A 15417-nucleotide genomic window follows, 5' to 3' on the forward strand; every position below is an offset into this window, starting at 1 on the left:
GGGGTTAACTGAATGTCATAATATAACACACTTTGTATGTGTTATGTGTTACAGACATATCAAAACAAAAGGTGAAGTTTTGGGTGTGTTTGTATCGTATAGAGGCAAAAGTAATTAAAACTTACATATGGAAGAATTGCAATAGAAAGGAAATCCTCTTTGAATGTTCAGAAGCTACTACTTAGAACAGTAGGAACACCACCCATACAAATGTCAGAAGCTACTCATGTCACAGAATTTGAACCTTTGGCAGCGAAGGATCAGGGAGGTTTCCTAGAAGTTGGGATGATTCTCATGATTTTGTAATTCACAGCTGAGCCAACTTGATATGTGTGTTTTGGAACAATGTTACAATAGGTTGTTTTAATTTAATGGAGCAGAACAGTATCAATTCAGGTGTCTTTAAAAATGAGAGACTTCTATCACATAAATCTTGAAGTAGGATGTTCCAGGGTTGGTTATATATTGGTTAATAGTACAAAGACTGCACCTTTCTGTTCTGTTCTCGGAAATATTTGTCTCATTCTTGGGTCAGCTTCCTTCAAGGTCACTAAATAGTAGAAGAAACTGGAGATGAGGGGTGGGCATTTACTTATTATGTCCAGTGGTGCTGAAGGTTCTATTTCTTCTCATATGTCTCTTTTTTCAGTGACAAATGCCTTTTCCAAAGTTCTTTGGCATACTGTACCCACTGGTTCACTGGCTAGAATCATTATATTTCATGCTTGAAGTAATGACTGGGAAGGCTTTCAGCAAATCTGGGTCACATGCCAATTATGAAACACATGGTCTCTGAATAGAAGATAGGTGACAGAATAGATTGGGATAGGAAGAAAAACAAGAATCATGGCTATGAACATACTAAGATAAATGGAATATAATCTATATCAGAGCTATTCAAAGTTAAACAACATTTACTTATGAGAAATTAATATTCTCCTCCATTCCAGACCCACTGAGTCAAAATCTCTGCGAGTTTGCCCAAGAATCTGTTTTAACAAGCCCTTCAGGTTATTTATATACACATTATAAAGTTTTAGAAGCACTACTGAGATGTCACAAATGAAGCAGGAAATTGCAGCCTTTAGGCATTCTGCGTTAGTACTTTCATTAACTTGACTACTCATAAAGGTACTTCAGCTTGTCTTTTAAGATTTGCCTTCCTAAGGAATTTATATTTATTTCAGTAGATAATGAAAGTCCCATCAAATGAGGAAGACAAGTGACATGATTGAGTTGCAACTTAGGGGGACCAGTCCATTTTGCTTGGTACCACTAGCTTGGTGTGACATGGCAGACTGGTTAGGAGTTGTCATCCATGACTAGGAGAGGGAAAATAAGGCAATAGCTTGGGAATGGAAAGCAATGAATGGAATTGTGCTTTAATTAAGAAGTTTGGTATTAGATTGGATGTAATATAAGGGAAAAGGAGGGAAGAGCCCAATTGTGATTAGGATTTCTAGGTCACCTTGGAGGACTAGGACAGTGTTACTGCTGTGGAGAGCATAGAAGGTAGGGGGATAAATTTAGTAGGGAATGTGAGCCTGGAGCTCTGAAAGAGAGATCAGCAAAGGAGGCACATATTTGATATTATCAGTGAGGAGATTGGTAAAGGAATAACTGAGGGGAGAAATAGTCTAGGGTTAGAATTTTAGGAAACCCAAGGAGTAAGAGAAGGAAGGAAAAGCCTGTTTTGGAAACTCAGACCTGGCTTTGGAGGTAGGAGAAGATATAGGAAAATTTTGAGTAATGTAGCCCAAAGAAGAACTTTGCTAGGTGAATATTAACAAATAATAGAAAGGATTACAGTGAAGCCCAAAAGCTGTTTAATTGGTCATAAATCTTGTCAGTGTATGTCTTTATCTCTATTCATGGTTATTTCCAGTTGCCACAGCATTCTTGGAGTTTTATACTTCGGTGGACCACAAGTACTCTCCTGTTTAAAGATCAAGTGAGCTCTCCGGTTCTGAGTGTGGATACCTCTCAATGCGTTTCCAAGGAAGGTTGGGACTGTCAGACCTAATGAGTGATAGGAGCTGACCTGGGAGATGATCTCCTCTTTATTGCGCTTTAATGTTCTTTCTATAGCCTTTCCATGGCCTGTGTACGATGAAGCTTATTTTTCTCTTTAGAATGTGGATTGTTTATGCCTGTATCAGGATATCAGGGAAAGGTATCATGTGTACATCTAGTTACTGAAATGGAAGAAATAAAATACCTGAATTAAGATGAAAACATTAGTTAGATTGAATGTCACTTACCTCTTGAATCTATTGCTTTCCTTCTTATTCTTTTTTTTTTTTTTTTTTTTTTGCTTTTTTCCCCCCATTTGGATAAGGGAGAGTTCGTGATGTTGAAATTTTAGTTCTTGTAAACAAGGAAGAATTAGGAAATTGAGGTGGTATAGGGGAGGCTTCTAAAAAAAAAGTTATTGCCTATTCTATCCCAAATTTGCTAAATTGTGATTGTCATCCAAGATAATTCTTTTTATTTATTTATTTATTTATTTATTTATTTATTTATTTATTTATTTATTGTGGGACCCTTGCCGGTGGCCAGGGAATGAACCAGCGCTGCAGAGGCTGCGGGCAGCCTCGCAGCCCAGCGTTCAACCGCTGTGCCACCAGGGGAGGCCCATCCAAGATAATTCTAATAAGCTGGGTTTTATCCCATAAGGAGTATCCTTCTGTTCTGTTGGGCATAAAAAGACATTCTTATGCTTTTGGAGGAGGGTGTTATTTAAGGACTTTGTGCCAAGGATTAAAGAGACCCAGATTAGGAGGGAAAATGAGCACCTCATTGTGGTAGAATGTAGCTCAGAATAAATTGGCTTTGCTTCTGGGCTCCAGCATTGCCTACTTTGTGACCCTGCATAAATTATTTAACTCTTTCAACTTCAGTTTCCTCATCTGTAAAATGATGAAGGTAGATTAAAAACTCCCTCTCACCTCTAAAAATGTTTTATGACTGAGGTAATGAAACATTTGGTTCCTAAACCATTCTCTATCTGAAGTAAAAAAGGATCAATTCTTTATTGCAAGGAAGTGAGGACAAGACATTTTAGGATGTTAGAAATCTTGCATCATTCAGGGATTCTTTAATTGACCTTTCTTTAGAAACACAGTTGTCATTGCCAGAGTGTAACCTGAGAATGTAAAGTCCAAGAAAGCTTCTAAGATCTGACTTCTTTTCATACCAGCAATGTCAGAACTTTCTTTAGAAAAAATCCACATGGATAGATAAGAGGTTACTGCCAAAGGAAATGGCTGCTTCCTGGTTTGTGCCTGGTACACAGGTAGGGGTAAAATAAGCTCTTCTTCATAGCGCTGTGAAGCTATCCCCAGCCTCTGCAGAGTGAGTTTGATCCCCGGCCAGGGAGCTACCCACATGGTGCAGCAGACCTCTCCTGTCTTGCCCGCTGCTCCCCTCAGCAGTGTATTTCGTCAGTCTGCCTGTTCTGCTCCCCACTCTGTCTCTGGTGAATCCTCTCACCTCCTACACCTCTGACCTGTACCCCAGTTCTTGTAATTATAAATAAATAAATCTTTTTTTTTTTTTAAAGCTCTTCTTGATTAGGCATACATCCTTGTTCTTCTTGAGTATTTTCTTTTTCCTTAAACACTTTTCTTATACGCTTACAACTATAAAACCATAGTAACACTTTTGCCTAGGGAAGGGCAAGGGAAAAGTGGAATGAAATGGAAGAGGTAATAGGCTAGTTGTAATGTTCTTTTGTTGTGTAAGCTGTTAATATTTGTAAAGGGGGTATAAGGAAGACAAAATTGCTTTTTGTTTGCGTTTGGTGCTTTATCAAACATGGAAGGAATAAAGGTTAGGGATATTTGTCACAACTTGAGTTTGAATCTGTGTCTGTTTTTTTCAAATCTGTATGGGAAATTTGGATCTGTTGCAGCTGACAAAGATCACATGTGGTAATAAATGTGAGTCTTTCCACCAACCTTTCCTAGTTTTCCTTGATAGGGTGGGCCCTGACAGTGGTTCTGTGTGTTGCAACCTAAAATCATGTACATTGATAGGCTGTTGTTCTGCAGGAGTCTCTAAATTTTTTCTTTCTCTTTGATCTTCCATTTATATAAATCTCAAACAGCTACTAAAGTTATTTTTAAACTTTGCGGCTACCTTTACTTTTATCTCATTTTGGCATTTACCCAGAATATAAGTAAGTGAAATGTTTCCATGACTATTTTTTTGGAATGTGACTTGAATGCTGCCCTTTAGGATCTAGCTTCAACAACAGATACCAAGTCTGTAAATGTCTTTGAGTCTAACCAAAAAAAAAAAAAAAAGTATTTAAAAAAATCATATAGTTAATTTTTTAATCTATTTTTATCATTCTCTAACACAGAGAATCAACCAAATCATGTGTGCTTTAATTTAGAGCTTTTATACTTAGCTGATTTTTCTTCAAAATTATTATAGACATTAATATGGGAGTTGAAGATTGGGGAAGAGGAATTTAGGTGTTCATCGGAATGCAGGGTGGGCGACTTATAACCTGTGACAAATTTTAAATGACAATTAAATCTGCCAGTGGATTACTGTATGTGGATGTCACATTAACTCTAGTTAAAAATGTTCTGTATGAGATCCTGACTATCTTATCATAGTTATGCAAATATGCTCACTGTTTAGGTTCTAACAGATTATAATCAAATTGCTACCTGTAGTGGCAGCATCTTTAAATTGTTTATGGAACACATACACACACGTGTTACTTAACTTACAAAGACGTTATTTATGAACCACAGTTTGTGTCAGTTTGGTAGTTTTACTGGAATCCTTAAATTTAGTTGTGTTGTGGTTTATGCCTATAAAGAGGGCACAGTTAGAAAATGACTGTTTTAGGATTTTAGTTTCCTGGGACTTTTTCTCTTGGATTTTAGTGTGTAAAAAAGATTTTTTTTAAAGAGCTTTGTTAAATATCTCATTTGTTAACACTTATTTTAAGAACTTTTTATTTATTTTATTATTTTTTTAAAGATTTATTTATTTATTTATGCAGGCACTGGGTACAGTCAGAAGTGCGGGAGGGTGAGAGAATTCACCAGAGCCAGAGCGGGGAGCAGAGCAGGCAGAGCGACGAAGTACACTGCTGAGGGGAGCAGCGGGCGGCAGGAGAGGTCTGCGTGCCATGTGGGACCCTCGCTGGCGGCCTGGGATGGAACCGGTGCTGCAAGAGGCTGCGGGCAGCTTCGCAGCCCAGCGCTCAACAGCTGCACCACCGGGGAGGCCCATTAAGAACTTTTTAGATATTTGAGAGAGGCTGTGTACATTAATTGCCTCAGGAGTTATATAATTTACTAATTTCTCCTCTCAAAAGTATTTAAAAATATTATGTTGGCTTTAATAATGTCTGTTTAAATGTTTCCTGCTGCCCAGATATCAAATGAAGGAATTTTGGGGAGTTTTTAGCCTCGTTGAAATACGATTCTGCTCATGAATGTTTTGAACAAATAATTATTAAATGAAATGTTTGAAAATAATCTTCAAAAGATATTTTTCTATATTTATAAAAATATATTTATAAAATACATTAAGTTAGATATTGAGAAAGGGGGAAAATCTGTTCCTTGTTTCATAAGTAGGATATGAAACTGTCAGTAGGATAACTACTGTCTACATAGTAAAGTGTGTAAAACATCTTATGTTGGCATTTTTTCCTCAAGGACATAGGCTGTTTTCTTTTTCCGTATTTTTCTAGTTTCTGTTTGTTTTCTTCTATAAGTATTTCTGTCACCTTTAGTGAGATCCATCTGACACAGAGGTGCACAGCTACACCAGACGTCCTGACAGTCTTGTCACACACAGACAAGATTGGCTTAGTCGGGAACTAGAAGTGGAGATCCAACCCTGTGCCCCTCTCCTTTTAAAGTGAAAATGTTGATGCCAGGAAAGTAGGGCACCTTGGAATTCCACTATCTCTCAAGGGATTCATCTTTAGTAAGGAGTATGAAACTGTCCTGAAGAATCTTCTGCTTCAATTGCCAAACCCCTTCAGTCCTCTCATGGGAAAGGAGTTCCATAAGGGCATGTTCTGTAAAGTGGTATTCCAATTTTCATTTTTCTCCAGTTTTGATGGCTAAGAGGGAAACACTAGAAGACAGGGAAGTATATGCTCAAGTGAAGATTGTTTATTTTACTTCCACCTGTCCCCAAAGTGTGAATGTTTCAGATACATGATTAAAACATATAGATGGGCCAGACTTTTAAATTTGACCTCATAGGATTATAATCATCCTGTTTAGTTGACTGCTAAAATGGGAACTTAGGATTGGGCCCATTTCATTTGCTTGAACAATAGAAAGAAATCATTTGTGGCTTACCAGCTAGCTGTTTGTGTGTCTGTATGATTTCTCAGTTGGTGGTTTTATATTTTTGTTTTAAGATCTCAGCAAAGCAATGTCTCAAGATGGCGCTTCTCAGTTCCAAGAAGTCATCCGACAAGAGTTAGAATTCTCTGTGAAGAAGGAACTAGAAAAAATACTCACCACAGCACCATCACATGAGTTTGAGGTAAGAACTCTACAATGTGCTTTGCTTTCCTCCATTTACGTGCTAATTTGCTGTTGCTACTACTGAGCAACCAGCCTGAAATAAGCACAAGAGTAATAATAACATAAAATATTAGGATTGCTTAATGGTTAAAGATTTTCAACATTTTCTCATTATGAAACCCTTTTTTTCCCTAGAAAGTTTCCAAAGTCTAGAAGAAGCAGAAGAAAGTTATACTTTATTTTTTCTCTTTTGATATCACTGGGTGGAGAAATGGGTTCTATTGTTCTAAGTTAGAATTGTTAGTTTATCAACCATCTATCCTGGATATCTTTTTCAAAGAGTCCATCCTAATAGAACCATGATACTTTGACAGCTGTAATAGATTTTCCAAAATAGGCAGGTGATTTTAAGTTTATCCCGGTAAACCAATAGCTTATCCTTTTTATTTTCAAATTATATTTAATATTTTGAGGGTAGCTGCATTTTGTTCTTTATGTTCTTTTGGTGAATATTAATTTACACTTAAAAGAGGTAGAGAAATATTGGTGACTAAAAGAATGAAGTGGAATTCTCACAGACCAAGTGATGTTCCGATTATATGATACTGGAAGACAAGGGGAGGATTATTTGCTTCTACTCTTTTTAAATGTGGTTCCTGTTACCTTTTCTTTCTCTTTACATTGAGTTGTAAAAAACTCTCTGTTGTACTCCAAGTTCCAATAGTATAAGAATTTCATTTACATATATTTTAAATGGATAATGCATTTATTTTTATTAAATAATAGGCATTCTGCTAGTTGTAACAATGACTTCTGTTTTCATAGCACACTAAAAAAGACCTTGATGGATTTCGGAAGCTATTTCATAGATTTTTGCAAGAAAAGGGACCTTCTGTGGATTGGGGAAAAATCCAGAGACCTCCAGAAGATTCGGTAAGTTTTAGATAAAATAGGAAAATTTAAGGTAATTTAGGGAATTGTTTTAATTTTGGGGGTGGTACAGTGTAGAGGACCTGTAACAACTATTACTTAAAACAGAAATTGCTTTGCATTCTGTTCTCTCAGGCTGAAACTATAGAGTACACTTCTGTAATTTTTCCTTCTGTTGGCCCCATCTTTCTAGTCATGCAGAGGACTTATGGAAGTCTAGTCACCCTAAATACTACTCCATAACTTTAACATTCCTTAATATGAGACAATTCTTTTGTGAAGTAACAAACACATGGTAAGAACTGCATATATGCTCTGTTCTTCCTTCTCTCTCCCAAACTGTCTGATTTCTCATTTCTTGTAGGGTCATGTACAGATGCGAAGTCAGCCATTCTAAGCCCTCTCCACATTTTAAAACCATTTTTTACAGCTCTGTTCCCCTGCCTACCTTTGTGAACCATCTCAATACTCATATATCCCTACTTCTAGACTTCTTGTATGTTTCTTCCTTAGAAGGATATGATCACTTTGGGTCTCCCTGGTGGTGCAGGGGTTAAAGTCTCAGCGCTATCAAGCTATCACCAACCACTGCAGCATGAGTTTGATTCCAGGCCAGGGAGTGAACCCACATGGAGCAGCAGACCTCCTCTGTCTTGCCTGCTGTTCTCCTCAGCAGTGTATTTCAATAGATCTGCCTTTTCTGCTCCCTACTCTGTCTCTGGTGAATCCTCCTAACCCCTGTACCTCTGGCTTAGACCCCAGTTCTTATGTGCATAAATAAGTAAATCTTTTTTTAAAAAAGAAAGATATGGTCACTTCACCTATCAAAATTTTGCCCATTCGTCAAGACTTAGTCCAAATGCTTCTACCTTTGTTATCAGCATTAAAGAGGTATAGTGTAGTAGTGTCACAAGTTCAAATCCTAACATCAAACCCTAGCACTACTCCTTATGAGTTTTGTATAAAATGATACTAATACCAAGGACCTTATGTACTTCACAGGGTTTATTAAGGAACACATGTGGAAACAATTTAAACAGTGAAGCATTTTGCAGATATTTCGACCATCATTTTGTATGTGGCTGGTTTAATTAGTAGTAGTTATTATATGCATGTTATCTTCATGTTAGTCTCTGAGACCAAGCTATCATGTGTCCTGAGCAAATGTTTGTGGAATGGTCGATTTATTTATTTATTTATTTTAAAGTTTTTCTGCAACTTTTTATTTTGAAGATTTATTTATTTATACAAGAACCGGGGTACAGGCCAGATGTGTGGGAGGGTGAGAGGATTCACCAGAGACAGAACAGGGAACAGAACAGGCAGACTGGCGAAATACACTGCTGAGGAGAGCAGCGGGTGAGACAGGAGAGGTCTGCTGCACCATGTGGGACCTTTACCGGCCAGCCAGGATCAAACTGGTGCTGCAGAGGCTGCGGACAGCTTCACAGTGCTGTGCTCAACTGCATGTGCCACCAGGGGAGGCCCTATTTATTTATTTTTTAAAGAACCTGGGGTGCTGATGGTAAATTCATGAGGATGCTACATATTTTTTTAAAGATTTACTTATACAAGCCCTGGGGTACAGGCCAGAGGTGCGGGAAGGTGAGAGAATTCACCAGAGGCAGAGCAGGGAGCAGAATAGGCAGAAGGACCAAAATACACTGCTGAGGGGAGCAACGGGCGGGACAGGAGAGGTCTGCCGCGCCATGTGGGCATCTCCCTGGCCGGCCGGGAATCGAACCAGCACTGCAGAGGCTGCGGACAGCTTTATAGCGCTGTGCTCAACCCCCTGTGCCAACGGGGAGGCCCTGAATAGTTGATTTAAAGGAAGCAGTTGTCTAAGGAATAGGTACTGTTAACACATTGACCTTTTTAACAATCCTAATTGTGATAACTTAGGATTATCACAATTATTTTGAAATATCATTTGTCCACCATTAGGCTAACAGGAGGGTTTGCTTATAAAATAATGCAAGATGATTTTTTTAAAAAGATTTATTTATTTATGCATACCAGAGCTGGGGTACAGGTCAGAGATGCAAGGGAGTGAGAGGATTCACCAGAGACAGTGTGGGAAACAGAACAGGCAGATGGACTGAAATACACTGCTGAGGGGAGTAGCAGGCGAGACAGGAGAGGTCTGCCTCACCATGTGGGTTGTTCCCTGGCTGGCCGGGGATAGAACTCGTGCTGCAGGGGCTGCGGATTGCTTCATAGTGCGGTGCTTAACCCCTTGTGCCACCAGGGAGGCCTGTAAGGTGATTTTAATAAACAGCTAATCCTACTCACATAAACAAATTGTGATATAAGCAGAGATTGACTTCCTATATCCTCTGCTAGAACTCTTTTCCAACTCCCTGGGTCATCTACCTTTGTCCTTTCTAATCCATACTAAAGTGGAATGTTCTTTGAAAAGTACCATTTTAGCTGATAAGAATATGGGCCTAATGTCTTACAAGGGTAACTGATTTCATGATTTTACTTGACTTCCATAAAAGGTTGAGGAACATAAAGCTATTGGTAGTTTAGGATTATTTTTTTTTTACCTTCAGTGTATATTACTTTCACCTTTAGCAGTTATAGAAACATCCAAATCTTTGAACTCCCTAGAATTTCTGTTTTAAAATTTTGAATACAGGAAGATTTAGGAAGCAGTTAGCCTCTAACTTTGTACCTCTTATTTTGTACCTCTTACTTTGTAGGATCATTTGCCATCTAAAGCCACACTGTTTCTTTCTTTCTTTTTGTCACCTGGGTTTTCTGCAAGTTATTTCATTGTCAACTCTTTTCTAATTTATCAGCTTTAAAGTACACAGTTAGGGCCTTCCCGGTGGCGCAGCGGTTGAGCGCTGGGTTGCGAAGCTGCCCGCAGCCTCTGTGGTGCCGGTTCGATCCCCAGCTGCTCCCCGGCCACCGAAGGAGGGTCCCACATGGCGCGCAGACCTCTCCTGCCACCCGCTGCTCCCCTCAGCAGTGTACTTCAGTCCTTCTGCCTGCTCTGCTCCCCGCTCTGGCTCTGGTGAATTCTCTCACCCTCCCGCGCTTCTGACTGTACCCAGTGCTTGTATAAACAAAACAAACAAACAAATAAATAAAACATGCCTCTATAAAAAATAAAACCTATAAAAAAAAGTTTTAAAAAAAAAATAAATAAAAATAAAGTACACAGTTATAATAGGAGAATTATAATTGTTCATCTCTTTAGCATTTTGGAAATTGCTACAATTTAAAAAAATTGTTGAGCAGCATTGGTTTGTAACATGCACATTTCACATGAGTTGCTATAATTTTTAATGAGGTGGTAGAAGGTCTGAGAGTTTGGAAGGCCACAATATCAAGAGTAATAAAATGCTATTTAAAACACAAGCATTGAACAAGTGAGAAGCAATTTACAATAAAAGTTTTTAAATCAGCTTTTAATTTTAGGATAGTTTGATTACAATAGAAGAGTTGCTAAGACATACTGTGCTTTTAGTTAGAAACATTCTATAGTTATCCAAACTGATTTTTGTTTCCTGTTCTCCATTTTTAAACTTCTTGCTGAGTCAAAAGAAAATACAAAATAATTGTAGAACATGCTGGTGGAATTTTTCTGCCAAGTTCAAAATGGAAAATAAACAAGGGGTAGTTGAAAAGAAACATGGAAGTAAGTACCAGAGGGGTACCTGTGATTAGAGTAAATGATGGGAAAGAGTTGAAGTAACTTTTTTTTTAAGATTTATTTATTTATTTATACAAGCACTGGGTACAGTCAGAAGTGTGGGAGGGTGAGAGAATTCACCAGAGCCAGAGTGGGGAACAGAACAGGCAGACTGACCAAATACACTGCTGAGGGGAGCAGCAGGCACGGCAGGAGAGGTCTGTGCACCATGTGGGACTCTTGCTGGTGGCCGGGGATCGAACCGGTGCTGCAGAGGCTGCGGGCACCAGGGGGGGCCCTGAAGTAACTTTTTAAGGAAAGATTTCTACTGTAGATGGGCTTAAGACAAGTGTCTTCATTGTAATGGTTCAAAAGCCACCAGGAGACTGGAAAATAGTCTATTTCAAGTGAGTATGAAACAAATACCATTCATCTCTTCCTTTTAAAGAAATATTCTGTCATTTTTATGATGGAAGTACTTTAATGGTGTGCTACCATTGCCAACTCTGCCTGCAATGAATGTCCTCTTGGAGTCTGAAACAGACTGTGGTGGATTATTTAAACCATGGAAATGAACAAATAGAGAAATCAGGGTGTTTTGGGGTTCGTAGTACAGTGGGGAAAGGGAACCAGTCTTTTTTATTTTGTGCCCCTTAATTTTTTTTTTTTTAAAGGTTAACAAAAGGTTTATTTACAAGGAAAGGGTAATGAAGAAATGTACAACTCAGGGAGAAAAGAGGGAGAGAAATTCTTAAATGTGTCCTACCCATTCTGCTGACCTGGAATCCCAAATGACCTGCCAAGACCAAACCTGCCTGGCCAAGAGCATGAGCCAGTGTACCCAACCCTACTAACATGGCTGGTTTTTATTTACAAACAGAGAAATGGCTGCTTAATTCCGCCCTTAGGTCCTCGCCACTTCCCTTTGGGGATCCTGGGATTTGTAGTTCCTGGTGTCTTGATGGAGGTGGGGTGGCATCCACAAAGCCTGTATGGAATTAGCTTCACTTTTTGTCACCATTTCCATGGTGTTGAAGATTAAATGTGTGGATGCTGGGGTACAGTCTCAGATGAAAATTTTTCTCAAGGTTCTCATTGGAAAGAAAACCAGTCTCTCCAGGTAGTGTCCATTGTGGAAAGCAAAAGTCCTCCATTCCTGGGAAATAGTTTATCAGTCCAAGCAAAAAAAAAAGAAAGAGAGAAAAAATCTGGAGGCATTAGCCAAAACAAAACAGCAAAGGTATCAAATCACAGGAAAACTTAAAATTGATTCAACTTACGCAAAAACAGTTTCTCTCATCCTTGATCCCAAATTGTTTCAACAGCGTAGCAAAAGTTTGCAAACCAAATCTACTTTGCAACCATATTACCTATTTTTGCATAAAATCACAGGGCAGAATAACTAAACAGCAATTTTAGCTGGCTTTGTTGGAATACTCCATAAAGGATCAGAGCGAACTCTTGACATCCGGTCCACGTAGGCTTCAAGAACAAAGTTGGTCTCATCAGACTCCACGTGGGCTTCCTCTTCTCAAGGGTACCAGGGCTTTTTCTTTTTCCAGGTTGTCTAGTCCTGCCCATGGAGGCAGCTTCCCCACCTCTCTTGGAGTTCTCTGGAGCCTACAAACAAAGCAACAGGGGAACCAGTCTTTAAAAGTTACCAGCATACCACTAGTGGAATCCATAGTTCCTGGTCTGGAAGTGACTGTATTCTGTGAGGACTCCAGCCTTAATCTTAGTACTTCTGTTTTCCTTGGTAAAAATTGCAGGCATCTCTGATTTCCTTATTAATCACATTCAGGCTCCGGAAAACTATGTATTTATATTCCCCTATACTGTAAGCTGACAACCAGTTATCCTTAGATTTGCAGACTCTCCATGCCATTCCCACAGAAACAGGCTACTGTCTCCAGTGACTTTCGGTGTTCATACACTCCATAAAGTTCCCATATACCCATATATGAACTTTGGTTTCAAGTTGGGAACAACAAGGAACCCTGAACTTAACCTCTGTATTCTACCTCTGTTTCCGTTTTTCTCCATGATATTACCAGATTTGCAGGGGTAAGATACTTTCCTGCTTTCACTTAATTTTGTATGGAAACTTTGTAGAAATTCTGTGTTCAAATCTATCGTATCTGGGTTGATGTTTTTACATTGTAAGAGAAAGTAATTTTAAAAATCTTTTTTTCTCTTGACAAATCCTAGCTTTTATGCCACCTGTCTTGCTACACACATGAAAACCTACTGGCCACCAGAAACTAAAGAGAATTTTTTTTCTGATTTATTTCTACTATGACTTTACTGTCCTAATCTTTCCTAACCATATCTCCCACAACTTTTTTGCATATTGATGCTTTACTTGGCTAGAGATGAGGTCCTGTTCATAGATATGCAAATGGAAAAGCACATGAAGATAAGTAAAATTATTAACTTCTTTATGGAGGTATCAATGTCAGAGCAATGTAAAACTGTGTTTTCTCCAGTGACTGGGGGGATATAAGGAGCTGGTATGTCTCATTTTATTTTTTGATGTGAAAGAAGATGTTATATATTCAAAGACTATTTATTTTTTAGACGTCAGGTGCTTTCCGGGGCACATTGAAAACAACAAAATTGTATTCAAGCTTACAGATAGCAATTCCTTTTTAAATTCTATTAACTTTCATATTTATGTATTCTATTTTTCTTAGGTTATAAATATATTTTGTATATTTGCATGCTTAATTTGATATGTATTTCACTTATAGTCATGAATATCTTATTGCTTTTTCTGTTTGTATTATGCTTAGCAAAATATTTCATCAAATAGATGAACTGTAATTTTCCTCTCTGTAATTTTAATATCAGATATTCCAAGATTTCAGTTTTCATTGTAACAGATAAAGCTTACCTATTGCTAACATTTTTTCCTTATTGCAAAGACAAATTTACTAATTCTTTAACCTTCAAGATTGTGTACTCTGTCAGGTCAGTGAGAATAAACAGTGTAATGCCCTCCATTATAAAAGTAATTAGCTGTACATTCTCTTTGAATTTTATCAAGGGGTAATTAGACCTACATAGTGAAAACTCTAGGCTATATATAAAATTGTCTTTAAGCAGTAACTCCATCCATGATTATAGATTATTTAAAATTTAAGCTCAAGATTGATTAAAGGAGCTAGCCTTGTTTCAGGGAACACTTCTAGCTATTGAAAGGACTGGGTGTCCATTTTCATAAAATGTGGATGTATAGGTATTTAAAGGATTGGTATTATTAATTGTAAGGTGTAAGATTTAGTGAACTGGGGAAACTTTGCAGAGTGTGTTTGGCATTGGATAATTAAAGCTTAGGTGAAATTGTAGAAAAGATGGCTAATAACCATTTATAGGATTAATTCTTTAATCATCTTTTACTGAGCATAGCAAAACTTTGGAATTTTTTTTTTTAATTTGGTAGGAAATAAGACAATCCAACTTATCACTTGAAACAAATGTATTAATTGGAACAGTTTAAGATTGTGAGGGTTGGGAGTTTGTGCAAGGGTATCAATGTATGTTACTTTTGGTGATTCTGCTGTAGTTGCACATGTAAGTAGATTCTGATTTTTTGCTACTATACAAACGCTTTGATGAACATACATAAATCTTTGCCTCTCTGAATCATTTTTTGATGTTTTATTCAGAGGGCATAAGCTTTTTATAGTGTATTATTATATATATTATATATCATATAAAGTCGGTAAAATATTAAAATTACTTTCCAGAAAAATTATACTAATGTGCATTCCCATTCATACTAATTTATTGGTTCAACAGTTATTTTTTGAATGCCAGGTGTGTATTAGTAGTGGACCATATTATAAAGCCCTGCTCTCATCTAGTTTCTAGTTTATAATCTAGTGGAGAAATGAACAACAAAAGATATATAATATAATTTCAAGTAGTGATTAGTAACTCGAAGAAAAATTAAAGAAGGATACGGTCACAGAGAATGAGAGGGTAGTAGGCAGAAATAGGGTAGGCCGCTCTGAGTTGATACTGATTAGAGACCTGCAATCTATTGTATTGTTGGTCTCACTGCATTTATTAAAGCATTGAGTATTATTGCTTTAAAAATATTTGCCTCTGTAGATGAAAAATATTTTAAAAATTTTATTGTGTTGATTTTTTTTTAATCTGTGAACTTTTTTTTCCCAATTTTTAAAATACCTTTATTTTTCACAATATAAATTTCTTCCCTCAGGTGTGGTCACCATAGTTTTCCTACCACCAAAGCACCCCTATAGTCCTCCATCATATTTCATTGTGGTCTTCTTCCCCGCTATTTTCTACCCTTCCCCTCTC

The 15417-nt window shown here is 37.7% G+C and overlaps 1 protein-coding gene across 6 annotated transcripts in view; it reads left to right on the plus strand.

Moving 5' to 3' along the window:
• Nucleotides 1-15417, plus strand: part of UGP2 (UDP-glucose pyrophosphorylase 2) — a 46470-nt gene that overhangs the window by 12582 nt on the left and 18471 nt on the right. For all 6 annotated transcript variants that reach the window (XM_037527481.2, XM_037527484.2, XM_037527483.2 and 3 more), the window contains exons 2-3: nt 6407-6534; nt 7341-7448. In XM_037527481.2, coding sequence (XP_037383378.1) covers nt 6407-6534; nt 7341-7448 — 236 coding nt within the window. The remainder of the gene's footprint in view (nt 1-6406; nt 6535-7340; nt 7449-15417) is intronic.

Source organism: Talpa occidentalis, unplaced genomic scaffold (genome assembly GCF_014898055.3).
Source record: "Talpa occidentalis isolate TD23 unplaced genomic scaffold, MPIMG_talOcc4v2.1 talOcc4.5, whole genome shotgun sequence".
Taxonomy (NCBI): domain Eukaryota; kingdom Metazoa; phylum Chordata; class Mammalia; order Eulipotyphla; family Talpidae; genus Talpa; species Talpa occidentalis.